A 21,386-nucleotide genomic window follows, 5' to 3' on the forward strand; every position below is an offset into this window, starting at 1 on the left:
TTTTAAAATTATGTAGCTACTGTCTGATGAAATCCACTCTAGCTCCCTAATTCACTAAGTTTCAAGAAAAATATGAAAAAGAAAAGCTTCTATTTCTACTTTCTTCATTCTTCCTTCTTTCTTTCCTTTCTTGGAAAATATGTCTCATCACCTACTATTCATTGGACTCTCAACTAGTTGTGGAGCAAAAGGATAATAATTCATGGTCTCTGCCCTCATTGAACCTTGGTCCAATGAGGGAGAAAAATTTCTTAATGGACAAACTTTTTTTAGAAGGATCCTTTTCACATTTTTGTTGCTTCTCTAAGATGGAGAAAAAATTATGTACCAAAAAAAACATTTGAGTTAAAGAATGTCTATATAGCTGCTTTAAGATTTACACTTTAGAGTTGGTATTTTAATCTTCGATGATCCTTAAGCCATGTGGCTAGTTTCTTTTTTTCTTGGATTTTGGATACCAGTCACCATGCCTTCTGGAGGGGGTCTATGAGCTTCAATAGACATGAATTTCAGGAACCCTACTCAGTGATGGGGCTCATGTAACAATCTAAATGGCTGATAATACCAAGGGTTCCAGGTTGAATTTAAAAGTCAAGCTTAGAGCTCCTAAAGTCACAAATACAATAGAAAAAATATACTGGAAAATGACATAGGAAGTATTCTAAAAGAAGAAGACCTTGCTTAGCTATGAACTGCCTGTCACTCTGAAAAAACTATGTACTAATCAAATGCCCTCATGAGAGACATCCTAATGAAAACCAGGTCTAATACATCTCACTCAATGTATTAGTTTTCTAATGTCGCTATAAAAATTACCACAAATTTACTGGCTTAAAATAAAACAAATCCACCTCCTTATGTTTAGGTGAATCAGAGTCCAAAATCTGCTTCACTGGACTAAAGTCCAGGTGTCCATAGGGCTGGTTCTCTCTGAAGGGTCTAAGGAAGAATTCTTTTATTGACTTTCTAGCTTTCTGGAGTCTGCTACATTTTCTAGTTTGTGACCCTTTCTTCACATTGCTCCAATTTCTTTCTTCCATTGTCATCATACCTCTTAATTCCTCCTTTGACCTTCTTGTTTCCTTCTTATAAAGACTATCATGATTACATTGGGCCCCTCATATCAAAAAGCTTATATTAATCACATCTGCAAAATCTTTTTTGCTACATAGAAAAACAGTTACCTTTTCTAAGGATTAAGATGTAGTTATTTTTGTGGCGCCCTTATTCAACTTACTGTGCTCAGCCAGATATCAACTGAGGGAAAAAACCTGATTCATTCACAGATGTGTGTTGGCAACAGGCTGCAATGTGGACGTAAGATGAGCTATTGCTTACTCCAGTAGACTATTTTTTTCGCTGCTCAGTTTGGAGCTGTTTGTTACTGGGTCAAGAGAGGCATAGACTCTGGTTATTCGTTGTCACTTTCTGCTAAGTCATGTTCCCAACTCAAACGTCGTTTGGTTTACACTCTAGCCCAACAGTGCTTTTGGAACTTGGTCCTGACCAATTCTCTCTCTCTGTCATGTTGGTAATTGATTCTCTGTTCAATTTGAGAGATTTCCTCCCCTTTTCTCTTTTTAAATATTTTAAGCTTTTCACAAAATATGTATTAGTGGCAACTGCAAATTTTATTGTTGTAAATAATTTATTTGAAAATTTAATGAACCTGTCTCATAAGATAATGTCTAATTTCGATCTTATCAGATAATTCCTGTGAAGTAAGAAGCCTTCAGTTTTTAACCTATACGAATTTCAGCCAATATAGTCATTCTTATTTCAACATTTTTATGGAAAGAGTCAAAAGTCATACTCTAGTTAGGATATTATGTGTTCATACTATTATATTCATATCATCACTTATATAGACACAGCATTGGATGATGTAGTATGTTGTTGCTATTCACATTTGTTAGTCTTTTCTCCCCAACCAGACTCTGTTTCTTAATAGAAGCAAAACTTTTTATTTCATTTGTATCCTCCATGATAACTAGTTTTGGATTAGCCACATAATGAGCAATCATATTACTTTTGGTTGACTAGTCTTTTCTCTAAAGTCACATATGGTTATTCAATTTGATTTCTCTCCACAAATTTGGATACATTTCAATTTAAACAAATTGCATATATGGAAACTTGAATTTGCTTTTACAAAAGAAAAAATAGAGCATGATAATTTTATTTGAAATAGGATATATGATTCCTATTAATGAGAACTATCCACCACGAAGTTTAAATGCATGGTAGTTGTACCCCGATTGATTGCTATTTCTTTCGTCTTCAGCTCTCTATAATTTTTTAAAAATTTCTATATAGTGCTTTATAATTGCATTACCTTACCACCCACCTTTGATTTACACATCTCTATAATTTTCATATTTACTTTTTTAAAACTCTCATTTTATTTCATTTTTATTTGCACTTTTGCTCCTGTGTAACACAAACGTAAAAATACATGGGTCACAGTGTGCAGCTCAACGAATTTTAATAGAGAACCAACCCCCCAATTCTACACAAATTTAGAAATAGAACATCACCAGCATCCCCAATGCACCTCTCTCCAATCCCTCTTCTCCGAGTTTATCCCTCTCTTTACTTCTCACACTGTAGATTATTTTTGCTTGCATTTGAAATCATTTTGTTTTAAAATTTACTTGTTTACTAGTGGCCAATTTTAAAAAGATTCTGATTTCTACTCACTCCCCCCAAAAGGATTCCTGGGGATATATTTTCTTTCTTCTTTCTAAAAGATAAATTTAATGATGCAGTTCATTATCTCAATAATGTCGTGCACATCATTAAATTCATCTTTCTCCTGACTTAGTAATGGACCTCCTATGTTTCTTTACTCTCTGGTCCTTTCATAGAAGCCTTGAAAGTTTCTATAATCCTTCCGCCTACATGTTCCTTCCAGGGACCACTGTCCTTTTCTGTTGCTAGCAGTTCTCAGGATTGCTTTAGTGTGAGTTTATCCTCTTTCATATTCTCGGAGAGATTATTTTTGTCTTTCAAGATGAAATTCTCTATCTTCCTTTGTGAATCCACAGTATAGTTGTACTTTTCCTTTCTTAAAAAAAAAAAAGAAAGAAAATCCCATGTGTATTAATTATAGAGTGTTGCTTAAATTTCTAAAGATTCCTGGGGCACTTACAAGCATTTAATAATTCTCATTTCACTTGGCTGATTAGTTTTATGCTTAAAAATGTAAAACTATGAATTAAGCCTTACAGTGCTTTGGGCTATGCATTCATTAATTGCCAAATTCAAATGGTCACTTGTACCTTCTTTTCTGTAATTATCATCCTTATTTACTTCTTCCCCCTTTGTTCAGAGGCAGATTGAAATGTTGGCTGGGACTCTAGTCTCTGCTTCTAACATCAGTGTTTCTAAAGAACTGTTTGGATGATGGATGTAACATGTGCTTGTTTCCGACAATGCCTAGAATAACTCTCTCCAATGAAATATTTTGAGCACTTTAAAGAATTTGAAGAATTGAAAACTCTAAGTACATCTCACATTCTTGATACCCTTGAACTCTAGGGATCAGAATAGTATAGAGGATAAAGCTCTTGACTACCAAACAGGAAACATGTGTTCTTATTTTGGGTGGGCAGCTAACCACTATAGGGTCTTAGGCAGGTCATTTCTTGGTGTTCTTCATCTTTGGAGTTGTGCTACAGGGATTCTCAGCGAACGTTGGAAGAGGAAGTATCTAGTCCCCCCGGGGACACACAAGAATCTATAAGGGTGCATATTTTCATGATCCCAAATGTAAGAAGTAAAATTACTCAAAATCTTCTTGGGTTGTAGAAATGCTTAAAGGTTTATTTAAAAAGAATTGTGTGAGAAAATGGGTAGAAAAAAGTTGAAAACACTGAATAAGAGTATCTTTAGAATAGCTAAGAATCTAATATCTATGAAAAAGATCTTTAGGTTTCTTTCATTTCTTGAATTTTTGTCATATTAGTCATTCTCTTTTCCTGTGTCCTACCCTCCATGGAGTTCTCTGTAAATTATAAAATTCCCACCCAGGGTTTCTAGGTCTTCTACTCCTTCAGATTTCCTAATAAAAAATAAATAATCCCTTCTACCCAGTAAGAAATATAATCAAAACCCAAAGGACCAAGCCCTCTAAGCAGGAAGTTCTCCTGGCTGACCCCACACTCCCCACAGCTCAACTCTGCCAAAACTTGGAAACCAGAAAGAAAACTGAATTGAAACGCAAATCTGAGTCTTTCTGCATTTCCCACTAACTGTGTGGATAATAGGCATGTCATTTCATCTCACTGGCCTTAATCCCTGCATGAGAAGTTAGCATATTACTTCCTATGGTGGCAGTGCCAGCCTAGGATCAGCTCTGGGGTGAGCTCCCTTACTGCAGGGAGACCTTCCAACTGGAACAGTGTTTTTCATGTGAGTAGATTCGGGGTGGGGTGAGGGGTAGGAGCCCACAGAGAAAACTCTCAAGGAAGAGCCAGACCAAAACAGAAGTGACCTAAAGACAGGGGGTGTGAACAAGGTGAGCCAGCTGCACCCTCTTCTCCAGTCCCATATCACATCTCCTAGGATACCAAGAGGGAGACTGGAATGACAGAATTTCTTAACTGTTGATTTGTGATGGTGGCATCTAAGAAACAAACTATGTGATCTTATTAACAGCATAGAGATAATCAGAGAGGAAAGGAAGAAGAAGCAAACAGGTCAAAAGACTACTGGGAAGAAGTTGGAAAATGATCATGGGTGAATTTTTTTTAAAAAACTGTTTTAAAATAAATTAAATAAGAACATAGCATTTAACCATATTTGCCATTTGGCCTCAAGAGAAGTTGATCTAAGAATGAAAATCCATAGAGTGAATCTCAGCAGACAGCCTCCCAGTGAAGTTTTCCTCTTTTTGAACTCAAAAATGCAAGGAAGTTCTTGAGCCCTGCTGAAAAGGGGCTGTGGTAATGGAGAGGTGGAATGGAGGTCAGCTCCAAGTGATCGGCAGGCCTTTTCCTGTACCTAAAATTGCTTGCATTGTCATGGATGAACGAAACTTATAACTTGTAAAGGATTAACTTGCATGAATAGTGAATAACTGGAGTGCAATGAGCCAAAGGAGGTTAAGCTTCCTTACACACACACACACACACACACACACACACACACACACACACGGGAAAAATACACCTGAGAAATGGACAATATTTTCCTAATAGTTGTCAGGAGTTGACTGTGGACTCTGTTCACCAAACAGCAGAATGAGCAGTGAGGTTCTTCCTCAGGCTTGGAAGCATTTTGGTCAAAGAAATGAAGGGCTGAGCCTGTTTCTCTGGCTCCTACAGGAAGTGGTGGGCTGTGAGCACAGCTACAGGCTTTCCTGTGCAGTGAAAATTGGCCCAATGTGCGCAAAACATTCTTATCTGATGAAGAACTGGAAGTGTGACTGTGTGTTAAAATGTTGGAAATAATATTGGGTCTCTGCTTCACTGTTCCCTCATTTTTCTTTTTCTGCTGTCCCTTTATCTTTGGCAATCACACTGGGCTCTGGGTTCTTTTCTAGCTTCTCATGTGGTTTTCATTAGAAAGAACAAAGATGACTGAGAACAGAAATGCTTATAGTTTTTCTCCTCTTCTTTCAGATTAATATGCTTAACTGTTAATCTTCTTTTATGTTTGTGTCAGGAATATACATATATCTCAACCTAAAAGTATACCTTTTCACACTATTCCTATTCCTTTTTAAATCTGTCTTGGAAAAATAAGTATTAATATGAAACAATAAAACTATACTTGGCTGAAAACTATTCATCTTATAGGAGAAATAAACTGATCAGGCATTTTGATTACCAGTCCTGGCTCAACATCTAAGTAGATGTGTGGCCTTCGAAAATTTATTTAAAGCTCCTGGCATTAATTTTATCATCTCTAAAAATGACAAAGTTGGATTAGATACTCTTCCAGGTAACTTCCAGGAGACTTTATGATTATCTTTGCCAGGTACATTGGTACCACTTTCATGAGATAAGCCTAAATGGAGCTCCTTACCTGCACAGGAGAATGAAGACTCTTCCCCACGCACCCCCCCCAAAAAAAATCCTTATGCTTATTTCCCTAATTAAATTAAAAATGGCTGAAAATGAAGTTAATTCCAATTTATTAGCACCCTTTTATTAATGGCTTATATGCAGCAGGAACACAAATTACAGATTATGTACAATACCAGACACCTAGAAAGCAGACAATAAATGTTTACTGGATTACATACTGCTGTAGCTACAGACAGGGAGACATAACCTAGTGAAAAGAGCATTGAATTTATAAAATGGAGGCTCAAGTCTCAGCTTTACTACTTGTAGTTTTATGATTTAGAACTAGCTACTTAATCTTTCTGAGCCTCAGTTTCCTCAACTAAAAAGTGAGACAAATATCTGCACTTCAAATTTTGGGGAGAAACCAACGACATAACATATATGAAAATGATTCACAACATGTAGAGTACTTGAAAATATTCTTGTCCATAACCAAAGTTAAATTAGGTCTCAGATTATAAATTAAGGAAGCTGACCTCTGTGATCTGTAAAGTACCTTCTGGCATTGAGCATCATTTCTTCTGCGACATGGCTGAGCTTTCGCCTTCAGGCTGCAGATGTGCTGGCTCCAGACAACTTGAAGCAATACTTGCTGTGCATAGAAGTTTGAAAAGAGAGGCTAAGAGTTTCATACAACCTAATCCTTAGCCCTACATTGCATAATGTGGCCTTTCTTCAAAGACATGTCCACTCATCTTGTTAACCTCTGACAGCTACTAAGATATTCCAGTCCAGGGCTCTGCATGCTATTATCATCAAAAAACTCAAGTCCCAAAATACAAGACACTTGTCCTTATATCAGTGTTTATAGATGCTAGCTGAAGGAAAGGGGGAAAACATGTCAGTAGTAAGTAAGAGAATAAGTCAATTATATACTTTGTTTTTCATTCCAATTGAGTAGTTCTTACTCTTATTTTACTATTTATTAAAAATGACCAGATTGCTAGTAAGAGTATCCTAAACTTGCAATGAAGAAATGACTGCTTATAGAGGTACCTGAAAATATAAATTACATAATGCAAAAGTGGGTTTACTATTGTAAGTTATAAGGGAAGCGTCTTTATCAGAAGGACGTGGACTCACAATTCTTTCACCTTCAGAAGACCTGGATATACTGATGTTGGGAGCATCCTCCTCTACCAGCCTGGCAGTCAGACTCCTTAAAGAGAGCTCCATGGAGTATGAATGTTTCGATGTAGCAGCCTGTTAATGAAAGATATGAATGAGAGCAAACTCTCCAGATTAAAGAAAAAATAAAAGGGCAGAGGATCAAGGAATTGATCAAGGAATTAAAACCCCAGTTTACAATGAAGACCTCTTTTTAAGTTTACAATATTCATTTTTATATTTTGAAATCAGTTTTTACTCATTGTTCTCCAAAAATGAGTGTCAGTATGATTATTCATCCCCCATGAGTCTGTGTGTCACCAGTACAGTAAGGGGTGTCTCTGATATTTTTAGACATGATGATTATACAAGCAAAAGGGCACATTTCACTTCCATTCTGCTGAATGCAGGCTACACCATGGCACAGTGACCGTCAGAAGCAGCACTTACTCTAACTGTACAAAGGCTTTCTTTGACAGGGGAGTGTGCCATGGGTTGAGGAAGGGAAACAGAAAATAAAGAAAAGATATTTCTAGATTTGAACTTGAACAAAAGTTAATGTTGACAGTAGAGTTAACTAATAATGGTCAGAACACATAAGTACAGACAGGCATTGCATGACTGAGGCCCAATGGCCAGTGCTCTCTGCAGGTGAGGGCATCTGCCATGCCACAGGACCCACAGGGTGGGATTGACTTTGAAAAACTTGATCTTTGAGGATTTGCCATTCTTTTGTCTAAGGGTTTAGTAAATATTTGTGTAGGCAGGAGATAGCACCACAAGGGCTTTGATTAACATGTGTGGGCTTTCTCCTCCCACTTCCTTGCTGGTGATCAGGGATACTGGCCTACAGGTATGCCATACCTGCTAATTTATATCCCCCTAAACCCTGTTACCTCCACCTCAGAGGTTTTCTTAAAAACATGAACTACTTCAACTTGGAAAGGCGAGACTAAAAGGAGGCCATCAATGCCTTTGCCTATGACCTACTTGTACCCTTTACCTTCAGAAACGAGAGCCGATAAGCCACCCACACCTATTGCATAGGATTCAACAGTCTGTCATTTTTGGCTAAGAGGCAGGACAGGTTCTGGCAAACTTAATAAGCAGATTTTCTCAGTGATATAATTTTCTTGCTTAATGCAGCTCTACTTCCCGTGGTTAAAACAGTCAACCTAAAGAAAACAGAAGTCGCCTGACCTGATGTGAAATATAAATGAAAGTTTTCTTTTTCATTTTTTCTTAGTTGTTTTTTCTCTTTTTTAAACTTCCATTTTCTTAAGGGCAATTGAGAGTGGACTTTATCTTTTATAGGCCACCTTTATACAAGACAACTTGGGTTAGAGTTATGAAAGTGATATAATATTAAATCTGCTTTTCAAAGCAGCCAGCATTAGTACCATATATAGCATTTAAGTGTTTTAATTGTTTGATTAACATTAAATGCTTACTTCACTGTCACTGTCAGTAACAGTGACTGTCACTGTTACTCTGATCTCTATGTATATGGCCAGTGATAGAGAGGGTATGTAAAACTATTAAAAGCAAAGGGCAATGAATGGAACCTAAGCAACACGTGCAGTTACTTCTGTAGATAATCACAGTAAAGACCAGTTCCCATGTCAGTAACCCCTCCCCAGAAATCTCAGATCTTTACGACTGAGAAAACCCAGGTTTTAGGCTAGGCTAATGCCCCTTCATCTCAGACCGTGTCACAAAAACTGGATCCTCGTCTATTCTTCCACTTCCTAGTGTGGAAATGTCATCTATAAAGCAGGAATACCTGGCCTAAGAGATATACCACTTTCCCAGCTATTATTATAGGGTTAAAGCGAGGTAATAGATTTGAAAGTGATTTTAAAAGTTTAAAATGTACTAATTCAGAAGTCTACAGAAGCACATTTTTGTTTCACTATAAAAAAGATGTAATCATAAAAGATCTCTTTTCTTGTAATAGTCTAAGTAAACAAATGTCACAGATATTTTTGGAATTTAGCACTTTGTCAGGAAGCTAAGCGATATACCTAAAACTCGTTAAAAAATTGAAAACTCTAATTCTGACTTTTATGTATAAATCAAGTTCAATGAGGTGGCACCAGTCTTTTAGAGAGAAATTTTTTCAAGAGAGACAGAGTGTGACTCTTAGTCAAAACCAAATTGATTCCAGCTTTCTCAATTTATGAACTTCCATTTTTGTTTTCTGCTGCTTCTACTGCCACTGTGGGTACTGCTACATTATTGGGCTGCTGGCTCCCTATGAACCATTCCTTTCCTGGATAGACTGCAAAAAGTGAAGAAACAACATTCTACAATCCAAAGTCAGTATTGGAGAGAGATGGGCCAGACTCCCATTTCAGCAACGAAAGTTAATATGCAATCAAAATAGCAGCACTTTATTAACAGTGGGTGGGGTCAGGGATGAAGACACCAAAGGCCATTTTATTAAGCCCTTAAGCTGGGTAGTGACTTTTGTAAATCAATTCTTCATACTTTAATTTTTATTCTCCTTGAATACAGAAGCAAGAGCTGCAATATGCTATAGCAATGCCCTAAGCTTTGTGATCTAAAAATCTGATTCTACTCCTTACTATCTATATCTTTCTGTCTAACTATCTATCATATATATACACACACATACATAATACTGATAAATTATTTCAGATTTTGAAGCATGAGCTTCAGTTTCTTCATATGTAAGAGGGATATAATAACATAATATTACATATTTTCGAGTGCCGCCTTGAAGATTGAAAGTATTCTATATTAAATGCCTAATGTAGGACTTAGCTCATAGCATATCTCAAATAAGAGAAGTAGTAACTGTTATTTTGTCAAATGCTTTTCTGCATCAATTGAGATGATCATGTGTGTGGAGAGGTGTTTCTCCATTCTGTGAATGTGGTGTATTAAACTGATTAATTTTCATAAATTGAACATTCTTGCATTCCAGAAATAAATCACTGTTGGTCATGATATATGATATTCTTAATATAGTGTTGAATTCAGTTTGCCAGTATTTTGTTTAGGATTTTTACAGCAATAGTCATAAAGGATATTGGTTTATAGTTTTATTTGTTTGTTTTTTCTTGTAGCATCATTGCTGGATTTGCTATCAAAGTAAAACTAACTTCATAGCATGAGTTAGGAAGTGTCCTTTCTTCATTTTTTTTTGGAAGAATTAAGGGTTGGTGTCAATTTTTCTTTAAATGTCTGGTAGAATTCTTCAGTGGAGCCATTTGGCCCATGACTTTTCTTTGTTGGAGATTTTGATTACTGATTAATCTTACTAGTTATACATTGATTTATATTTTCTGTTTATTCATATTTCAGTTTTGGTAGATGTATATTTCTAAAAATTTGTCCATTTTGTTTAGGTTATCCAATTTGTTGGCACACAAATATTCATAACATTCTCTTTAATAGTTTTTAATTAGCAGTAATGTCCCATTTTGATTTCTGATTTCAGTTATTTGAGTTTTCTCTCCTTTTCTCAATATAGCTACAGATTTGTTAATTTTATTGGTCTTTTCACAGACCAACTTTTGGTTTTGTTGATTTTTTACTATTGTTTTTCTATTTTGTTTATCTCTACTTTAAATTTTATTAATTCTTTTCTTTTGCTAGCTGTGGATTTAGTTTGCTTTTCTTTTTCTAATTCCTTAAATAGTAAAGTTTCAGTATTGATTTGAGATCTTTTTTTAATGTAAGAATTTATAGCCATAAATTTCCTTTTTAGCACTGCTTTTCTGCATCCCATAAATTTTAGTATGTTGTGTTTTTGTCTTCCTTTTCACTTACCTCAAAGTATTTTCTGATATCCCTTTTGATTTCTTAATTTCTACATATTGTGGATTATTCAGTTTTCCTTCTGCTATTGAATTCTAGCTTCATTCCACTGTGATCAAATAAGAAACTTTATATAATTTTAACCTTCTAAATGTATTAAAATTTGTTTCGTGGTCTAACATATGGTGTATCCTGGAGAATGTTACATGGCCACTTGAGAAAAAATGTATATTCTACTGTTGTTAGGTGGAGTGTTCCATATATTGTATGTCTGATAAATCCAATTGGTCTGTAGTGTTGTTCAAGTCCACTGTTTCTTACTGATCTTCTGTTTGGCTATTGCATTCATTACTGGAGATGGGAGTATTAAAGTTTCCTACTATTATCTTAGAGCTGTCTATTTTTCCCTTCAATTCTGTCAATGTTTGCTAAATATATTTTGAAGCTCTTTGAAGGCTTTGTGCATATATGTTTTTAATTGTTATATTTTCTTAGTGAATCAACCTTTTTATCAATACAGGCTATCCTTCTTTGTCTCTTGTAATAATTTTTGACTTAAAGTCTATTTTGTCTAATATTCATAGCCCAGCTCTCTTTAGGCTACTATTTTCATGATAAATCTATTTCATCTTTTTATTTCCAACCTAATTCTCTCTTTAGAGCTAAAGTAAGTTCTATGTTGATACAGTATAGTTCAATTATTTAAAAAAATCTCTTCTGCCAATATATTTCTTTTGATTGGAGAGCTTAGTCCATTTACATTTGATATAATTATTGATAAGGAAGATCTTATTTTTGACAGTTTTTAATTTGTTTTCTGTGTAGCACATCTTTTTTGGTCCCTTTTCTCCATTACTACCTTCTTTTGTGTTTAATTGAGTCTCTGTAGTGACAGATTTTGACTCATTTTTTATTTCCTTTTGTATGTTCTATAGATATTTTCTTTGTTGTTACCATGGTGATTACAAATAACCTCCTAAGGTTATAACAATCTAAATTGAATTGATACCAACAATTTCAATTGCATAAAAAACTCTACTCCTTATAGCTCCACTCTTTTATGTTGTTAATGCCACAAATTATATTTTTTATATTATATACTCTTTTATATAGATTTATAATTACTTTTTTAAACATTTGTCTTATAAATCCTATAGTGGAGTTAAATTTAAAGTGGAGTTAAATTGAAAATTACAATTATAGTGGCTTTTATTTTTATATTTATACAGCTCCTAAAACTGTTGGAAATTCCTAAGCGATGAGAACAATGAAGATGTCTTTTGTTATGTGAATAAGATGACTTTTAGAAAGTCATTAGATAACCTAAGGGTGGAGGTTGATTGCCTTGGTTTATTAAAGGGTTGGAATTTTTAGTCTCACCTCTGGACCTTGAAGGAGGAGAGAGGGGCTAGAGATTAAATTCAATTACCAATGGCCAATGATCTAATCAATTATGCCTATGTAATGAAGCCTCCTTAAAAACCTAAAAGGATGGATTCAGAGAGTTTCTGGGTTGGTGAAAACATGGAGGTGCTGGGAGAGTGCGAATTTGGAGAGAATAGAAGCTCTGTACTCCTTCCCAAAGACCTTGCCCTACGCATCTTTTTCACGTGGCTGTTTCTGAGTTACATTCTCTTATAATAAGCCAATCAAATGGCAAGTAAAATGTTCTCTGAATTCTGTGAGGCACACTAGCAAGTTAATTGAATCTACGGAGAGAATCACAAGAACCTCTGATCTGTAACATGTCAGTCAGAAGCATAGGTGACAATCTAAACTCATGATTGGCATCAGAAATGGGGATACAGGGGGTAGTCTTGCAGAAATGAGACCATAACCTATTGGATTTGATGTTATCTACAGGTAGTGTCAGAACTGAGTTAATTACTAGTGATATTAGAAAAGATACACATCTGAGAAGGACTTCATTTAGCATTTATTACAAAGCAAGTTAGTTGTGATGGATCCTCTCAGGTGTTGTTTATCTGGGAAGGTCTTAGTTTCCTCTCTCACTTTTGAAAGATAGTTTTCTGGATGAAGAATTCTCAGTTGAGTTTTTTTCTTTCAGCACTTTAAATACATCATATCATTGTCTTCTGGCCTCCATAGGTTTTGCTGAGAAATCAAGAAATAATTTTATTAAAAAGTCCTGTACTTGGTAAATCACTTCAGTCTTATTGATTTCAAAATTCTCTCTTTGGCTTTGGCTTTTGATAGTTTGATTATAATGTGGCTTGATACGGGTTTCTTTTGGTTATGCTACTTGGAATTTGTTGAGCTTCTTGGATTTGTAGATTCATATATTTCGTGAAGTTGAGAAGTTTTCAGCTATTATTCCTTCAATAATTTCTCTGCCACTTTTCTTCTGGGACTCTCATAATATATATATTGATCCTTTTGATCATATTTCATAAGTTTATTAGATTTTGTTCACTCTTTCATCTTTTCTTTTCTGCTCCAAAGACTCAATAATTTCAGATGCCCTGTCTTCAGGTTCTCTTATTCTTTTTTTCTGCCCACTTACATCTGTTGTAGAACCCCACTAACGAATGTTCCATTTCAGTTATTATACTTCTTAGCTTCAAAGTTTCTGTTCGTTTCCCTTTTATAATTCTTATCTCTCTGTTGATATTTTTTTCATATACTGTGTTCCTGATTTTCTTTACTTTTTTGTCCATGTTTCCCCTCAGCACTTAGAGCATATTTAAGAGAGTTGTTTTAGTCTTTGTCTAATTAGTTGATTGTCAGCTTTCTTAGGAAGATTTTGTGCCGATTTACTTTGTTCCTTGGATGAGCTGTATTTTCCTTTTCTGTTTGATTGTTTTGGTAAACTATGTTTTTGTTGTTGTTGTTGTTATTGCTGAAAATTGAACATTCAATGATTATAATATGGTAATTCTAGAAATCAAATTCCCACCCCTCTTCCTCAGGGTTTACTTTGTGTTTTGTTTGTCTGATTGTTGAAAGCTGTGATAATCCATTTGTTTTTAGACTTTTTCAAAAGTCTATTCCTTGCCATGTGTGATCACTGAAGTCTCTCTTACTTTAGCTTGTGTTCAGCTAATGTTTTAATAGAGATTTAATAGAGAGAGAGAGAGAGAGAGAGAGAGACAGAGACAGAGACAGAGACAGAGAGACAGAGAGACAGAGAGACAGAGAGACAGAGAGACAGAGAGAATAAAATAAAATCACCACTCCTGGTCTTAGTAGACTGGCTCTGTGAGAGGGTATTCTTTCCACTTAGTTAGACTTGCTCTGAGCCTCAAGATCAACTGAGGTAAAAGTTTAAGGCTTTCTCAGGATTATTCCGTGAACATATGTTATCTATGTATGCATGTGGATTTCTAGATTCCCCTATAGAAATAACTGCTTTTGAATCTCCTAATTTCCCAGTCACATCCTACTTTCTTCCTTTCTTCTCTGAGCCTTAGTCTATTGTATGTCTCATTTGAGGATCTATTGCCCTAGGCATCTGTTGGTATGTAATCACCTTTATAGCTTTTATGAACAGAGCCTTCAGCTTTCCTTGCTTGTGTTCTGAGTTATGTGAGAAAGAGACAGGGAATCAGTTCCTCAGGTATCCCCAGCTAGAACATGTTAGAACAAATGTACAAAATAATTTGCAAATAAGTTCTGCTCTCTCCCTCTGGTTTAAAAAGTGAAACTAGAAACTGAGTTGTTACTACTTAAGATCAAGACTGTTACCATTTGTACAAAGATTTTGTTTGTTTATTTTTATGATTATATGGAGGAACGTGAGCTTGAAGCTTCCTAGTTCACCATTTTGCTGATGTTACATCATGATTATTTTACATGGACTTACCACATACCAAAAACTACACGTAGGTTGTTTTCTCTTTGCTCTCCAGACCTACCTATTCTTTACTCTTCTCTGTCTCAGTCGGTGCTCTGCAGGCTGATCTATACAGGGCCACATCAATGGGCTCTCAGTCCAACTAGGAAGAGAGGGAGGTTATGCATTTAATTCCTTCCCTCAGTGTATACAAGTTGGCTGCATCTTTCCACCAAACGTCACAGCTCTTTTCCAATGACCCTCTCCCTGTAGCTACCCATCTTGAGAACAGAAACTGTCATTTTCTGTTAATACCTGGGGTTAATAAAGAGCTTACAAATCACTATTGCTTTCTGCTGTTTTAGCTTCAAGGTCCTTCGACATCCTTTGCACATGTCTCTAAATCTTTCCACACCTTTGTAAATCACTCTTTTATTAACACTCCTTACTACTCAGTTTGAAAGTGCCATCTGTTTCCTGCTGGAACTCTGATTGACACACTGCATTATTGGCTGCTATGTCTCTTTCAGAGAAATGTTTCTGATTTTAGATAAACATGCTCAGATATTAGCAGATTATGAAGGCTACTTTTGGTCAAGAGATAGGCATTTACTTTCTTGAATGAAATATTTATAATATCAGAATGATACTCAGCTTGGGATTCAAAAAAGTCTCATTACATATAAAGCCTTGATCCTGTAATCTTAAATAGGAACAAATTTGAGGCTCACATAACAACTGAACAAAAAGACTGCCCTTCCTTCATGGGTGGGCAGAGCACAGTAGCAATCCCCCATCACAGTGACCTGCCCACTGACTGGATCATCTTGCCTTGCTCCAAATTGAAAAGATTAGTGGCCAGGAGAAACAGTAAATGGAGATAGTACCTCCTGTGTCTAGAAAAGAGTTACCTATGAGGTGAGATCAAATATGTTAATTGCTCCTTTTCAAATTCATCTTCCTCATTATTGACAGTTTTTTTTCTTAAGCACAGAGCTGATTAGGTCACTTCCTTAGTCAGAAACCCCCTTTGACTACAAGTCAAGAATGACAAATACTCAGCATGTGAGTGGTCACTCCACTCTTATCTCCCTAAAGATACTTTCAATCTTAGAACGATTTCCATCACAGAATTCCAGGAAACCAATCTTTATGTTGCTTTTTATTCAAGGTAAATATATTTTCTCATTCTGTCCTATAAGATAAAATGTGTTTCAAATTCAAAAGCATAGAACTACACAATCTGGCCCCAATCTTCCATCTAGCATTTTAGCACTTTTCCTCTTACTCTTTGGTGCCTTGAAAGATAAAGATATTTAGCTCTTTGCACTGTTCATAGCTCGTATTGGGTATTTAAAATATTTGTTAGACTAATATTGATATAATCCTGTGAATTAAAATTCTCTTTAAATACACACATGCAACATTTAAATCTGAGCCAAATCTGAACATTGATGTAGCACTAGATAATATTTGTAAGTTAGTTTAGGGCATTTATTTGTATACATTTATTTACACATATTTAAGAGCAAAAATGATATATTAGATGAAAAGTTGGGAAGTATATTCCTTAGAGAGCAAAATGACATGGTCACACCCAAGATGCTTTTAACTGACTCTTACAAGCAGATGGCCCTGATGACATTGGTCTTCTTACAGTAAAGCGGTTAACACATTCACATGTGAAGTCCAATATTTTCTTAGTTGTGGCTCGGCTCTCCAAACTGTATAGCTCATTGTTTCTGAGACAAGTCCTCAAGCATATAACAAATTACTGCTGTTCTCCCAAGTCATCTCAATTTTACTTCTCCTTAGAAAAACCAGTTACATCATTTATCTACTGATTTTTTTGGTTTAAGCTTCTTAACACTAATTTACTGAATTCACATTAAAATTTAAACTTCAGTTTTTTAAACAGAAGAGTAAAACAAAAAGCAGTATTTTTTTTTTCAAATTAGAGTTAAATTTTAAAATGTATTTAAGGAAGAAATCAATTCTGAATATAGAGAAGTATTGATTCCTCCTATTTAACAATGCAATGAAGAGCATGGCAAGTTGATATTAGATTAATTTCATTTAATCAATTTTCATTGAGAGACTGCTTTGTGTTGGAACTGGACTAAAGGTTAGGAAAGGCTGACAGTCAAAGCAGGTCACTGCCCATCTCCCAAGTTCATACATGAGCGCAGTGTTAAAAGATATGTGCACAGATTGTTGTAACCCGATTATTAATTGTAAACTTTACTCTTTTAGATAATATTCTAAAGCTTTACTTTATTGAGCACTTACTGTGTAATGGGCAATAATTATTTTATATATATTATGTCGTTTAATTCTCAGGGCAACTCTATAAAGTAGGTATTACTCATTTCACTTCAGAGATGAGGAAATTGAAACTCAAGAAGTATGAGTAACACAAAGTTCAATTAGTTAATAATCACAAAGAGCTAGAAGTTAATTATTGGAGTTATATTTTTAGACAGATAAATTTTGAAAACCTTAAAACATAAAGCCAACGGTACAAATAATCTTAAAATTGAATTTTCAGTTTTCAGATAATTCAAGAAATTTCAAATATGTGGTAGTTGTTGACAACCCAAAAAATACTTTTTGTTCAAAGTAGTTTCTTTACCAAAATAACCCCACTGGAAAATATTTTCAAAATCTCTTTTTAAAGCAGCAAAAATAAATTTAGATGTAGCAAAAAATAATTGTTGATTTTGATCTCATCACAGGATTTATCTTCATAAATAACCCAGGGTGGTATGTGGATGTGTGGCCAAGAGTGATAAGATTATAGAATATCAACTAGAAACAGTCATAATAGTGGAGTCTGGGAGTGCATATTTGAAATTAGATTTGGCATATTTGAAACAGCATTATTATTTTTATTGGTTTAACATATTTTGAAAGTGAGAACAGTGGACCAGGACAAAATAATACTGTTCTTATGAGAAAATTTGGTATAACTTCTATGCAGGAAAATTACTTTTATTAAGAAATTATGATTATTAAAATTTGAAGAAATATGCCTCTCTTTCAGTGAAACTTCTCTAAATGCCAAAGAATAGGTATTGTTCAGATCCTGAGAGCAGATTTTATATTTTGAGGGACTGGAGTTAGCTACAGGGTGATCCAGGGCTTGAGTCTTATATGCAACCTTGTTTGCACAGAGGCCAGAAATAAGAAGGTATAGTTGAGAGAAACTGCTGAGCACAATCTGAACTTTCTTCCAAGAGCTACCTGCACTAATGTAAAAAAGCAGAGTGAACTTCATTTAGAATATAACTCAAGAATTCTATAATCAAGATTTTCTCTATCAAGGAAATGGCAATTAAGTTAGAAGTGTTGCACCAGAAGGCAATGCACAATCTTTGGGTGGGGTGGGGGACAGAAAATTGAGGAACTTGAGTTGCACATGTGAAGTCAGCAGGAACTGGAGTTTTTAGTTTAGGGTTCCAGAACCACCGGGAAGAGCACAATTTTGTGAGTGTATATTTGTCTCTGCTTTGGGTGTGGAGAGTGGATTTGGAAGGCATAGACTGATCTCATTCATTCATTAGTCAGATGGCATCATTTAGTGGGTAAGTAAATCTGCTCCAGAGGTAAGCAATGCAAATTAATGTCGCAAAAACTCTTATAAGCTTAGAGGATACAAAAAAAAACCTAACAATTTATCAATTCTAATCTTAGAACAGAATTTATTTAACAGAATTTGCTTAGTTTGTATATGTATGTCTGTGTAGCGCAAAGTGCAAAAAGGATAGAATATCAACTAGAAAAACAAATTGAGAAATTCACATTCTACCATCTACCAGCTGTGTGACCTTGGGCACTTTGATTCATTTTCGTGAGCCTCAGTTTCTTCATCTGTAAAATGAAGATAATGAAAGGACCTAGTTCATAGGCTTCTTGTAACGAATAAGTGAGATACAAGCTTAACATTGCCTGGCACTAGTATTTCAACTCATTAAATATTACTATTATCATCAAAGAGCTACGTTGTATATTTAGACAATAAATCTTGCCTTTGATTAAACATGAGTTGCCAAGTCTTAAAAGAATTACCTTCTATATGTCTTTCTGTCCCTCATCATTTTCTGACATTGAAGAATTTTCCTGGGAAGTAAATGAAGTCTCATTTCCTGCAACTGAAATAAGTGTGTCTCCTGGGAGGTTCCTCCTCATACATTTTCAGAAGACCCCCCTCTCACAATCCTACTAGACTTTCTCAAGATGACCTAAACCCAGATAGTTGGTTGGCACTAGAGGTTATAATCAGAGAAAAAAATTGCAAAACTTTCTGTGGTAGCTTCTAGAGGGTAGACAATTTTCTTACATGATTCTCTTTCATAGCCTCTAGAGCTTAGCTCTCATGGTAGATAGGTGTCAATGTCAGCCATGGGAAAGGAGGGTGGGGTGGTTAGAGCATTCACCATTACTGTGGGCAAGGATTGGCTCCAATACAGTGTAACTTCTTCCTGATGTTCCAGAGACAGGCCAGGTAGGCAAGGAGGAAGTAGAAGATACCATCATACCTAGATTTCAGAAAGGTTTTTATTCTATTCAGAGCAACTTGAGAAGATGCCTTAATTTATACCCATGTTCCTCAAGTAGGGTTTTCAAGAAGATCCTGGGAAAGACTGCAGAGACCAGAGCTATGGAACATGGCAGAAACTGAGCATATCTTCACTCCTGGAGCTGGGTCAGCATCTTCAGCACCATTCTACTGGCTCCTCAGCACTGTTCATACTCTATCTGACCTTTCAGTACTTTCCCTCCTGCCATGCCCTTTCTGTCATCTTATCTCTATTGTACCTCCCCTTGTTAGAGGAAGATTCTTATCTAGGTTGTTACTGGGTTCCACCCTTCAATCAGGATGTTCACCAAGTATGTCAAAATCATCCTAGAGGAATGTGGGCTATGCTCCCTGATAATTTCTCCTTTCTTTATTGCTTGCCTTCCTTGCTCCCTGCCTCCTTCTCTTCCTCTTACACTTCATTTTTCTCCTTTCTTCCTCCTTCCTTCCCTTCCTTTCTTCCTTCCTGACAGTATATTTACTGACTACCTATTATATGCTTGGTGCTGACTTTGTTAGTTATCTGTGTTTAGGTTGGGCTCTTGGACTCTTAAATCTGAAGATGACAGCAAATAGTGTGAGGCTGCTAAAACCTCGAAAGGGAGGAAAATTTATGAATATGTTGAATAAATGCACTCAAGCTAATTAGAAAAATTGTGAAATGATTTAGACTTAAATAAGTTTAGTCCCAAGGTAGCGCAGAACCAAATTTCATTGGGGAATAGGTGAGATCCCAAAAATTAAGCAAAAATAGATCAGCAAAGCAAGTCATATGTATTTTCTGAGCTCTCCCTGGCCCCCACCACCACCCTCAAAACATTTTGGTCTATGCCAGGGCCTATGGGAGGTAAGGGAAAAGTGGAAAAGATGCTTTAGGGAGCCGTCTTGAGACACATGTCACTTTGGAACTGCTGAGCAATATACTGTGGATGGATTCCCTGGGGATTTTCAGGCCTGTGACTTATGAAACAGGTACAGCCACTGCAGAGGTTTAGTGGCCTCCTAGGAAGGAATAAGTTTCCTACAGTGAATCATCCTTTGTTCAGGAGGATTTTTCTGACCTCAGCTTCTAAGCAGCTCACCGAAACTTTATTACTCAAGAGGACATTGGAGCAGAACACCACCAGAGTACACACTTTATTTATGTTTGGGGGTATTTTTCAAAGGAACATTTGAACCCAAAGTGGCCCTGGAAACCCTGAGTAGAGGTTTGACATCTTAGAAATCTGTCATGCTTTGTGGAAAATTCTAGAAAGGTCTAGTTCTGTTTGAAAAATAAAACTAATGGTTATTAATATGAAACTGTAACCCTGCTTACTCTCTTCTAATAAAAACTGCAAACTCAAAGTAAAACCAGTTAAATCTTTTGGAGATCTAGATATATCACTTAAAATCAATGTGCTTTTATTTATCTAATTTGATTAATTTTGGATTTCTGGGATGCACAGAGAAAAGTTGCAAAACTTAGATAAGTATTTTTAAGTCTTCAATATTTACTTTTTCCATTCTCACTTTTTTTTTATTTATTTATTTTTTTTAGTGAAGCCTAATGTCTTCCAGCCTTTGGCTTGCAGGTCCATGTGCATCTCTGTAACTGACCCCAGAATATTTACTTATAACGTTTATAAAAATACCCTGCATGCCAGAAGCAGCTAGCTGCAGGAAAATGATAAAATAGAAAAACATTTAATATGCCACTGGGAATTCCCTTACACATTAAATCAAAGGCTCTCTCAGAGGGCTCACAGACCTTGGAAGACCAGCAGATTCAAGCCACACAGAAGAACAACAGCAGAAGAGAACACATGCAGAGAACCCACTCTGGCCAGGGCCCCTTCATGCTCTCCAGAAAATACAACCTGAAGGAGCTTTTGACTTCATTGTCAAAGGGCTCAGAGACAAATGTATCCAGGCACTGTGTGGCTTTTCCATTGGGGTTTTTATAGTTTCTCACATCTTCCCCAGGGTCATCCCACCATGTGACACTTATTGTGTTCCTTACCTGCAGACCACAGTCTGTTTAATTTTTTCCCCAGCTTTACTGAGA

At 35.8% G+C, this 21,386-nt stretch overlaps 1 protein-coding gene across 1 annotated transcript in view; it reads right to left on the reverse strand.

The window, feature by feature from the left end:
- LOC111745853 overlaps positions 1–21,386 on the reverse strand; it is a 120,451-nt gene that overhangs the window by 43,336 nt on the left and 55,729 nt on the right. Inside the window, exons 2-4 of the mRNA XM_023536720.1 lie at positions 7,158–7,277; positions 6,571–6,666; positions 5,173–5,508 (exon numbers count right to left, since the gene is read on the reverse strand). Of these exons, the coding sequence (XP_023392488.1) occupies positions 5,173–5,508; positions 6,571–6,666; positions 7,158–7,277 (552 nt within the window). The remainder of the gene's footprint in view (positions 1–5,172; positions 5,509–6,570; positions 6,667–7,157; positions 7,278–21,386) is intronic.

Source organism: Pteropus vampyrus, unplaced genomic scaffold (assembly GCF_000151845.1).
Source record: "Pteropus vampyrus isolate Shadow unplaced genomic scaffold, Pvam_2.0 Scaffold167, whole genome shotgun sequence".
NCBI classification, from domain to species: Eukaryota; Metazoa; Chordata; class Mammalia; order Chiroptera; family Pteropodidae; genus Pteropus; species Pteropus vampyrus.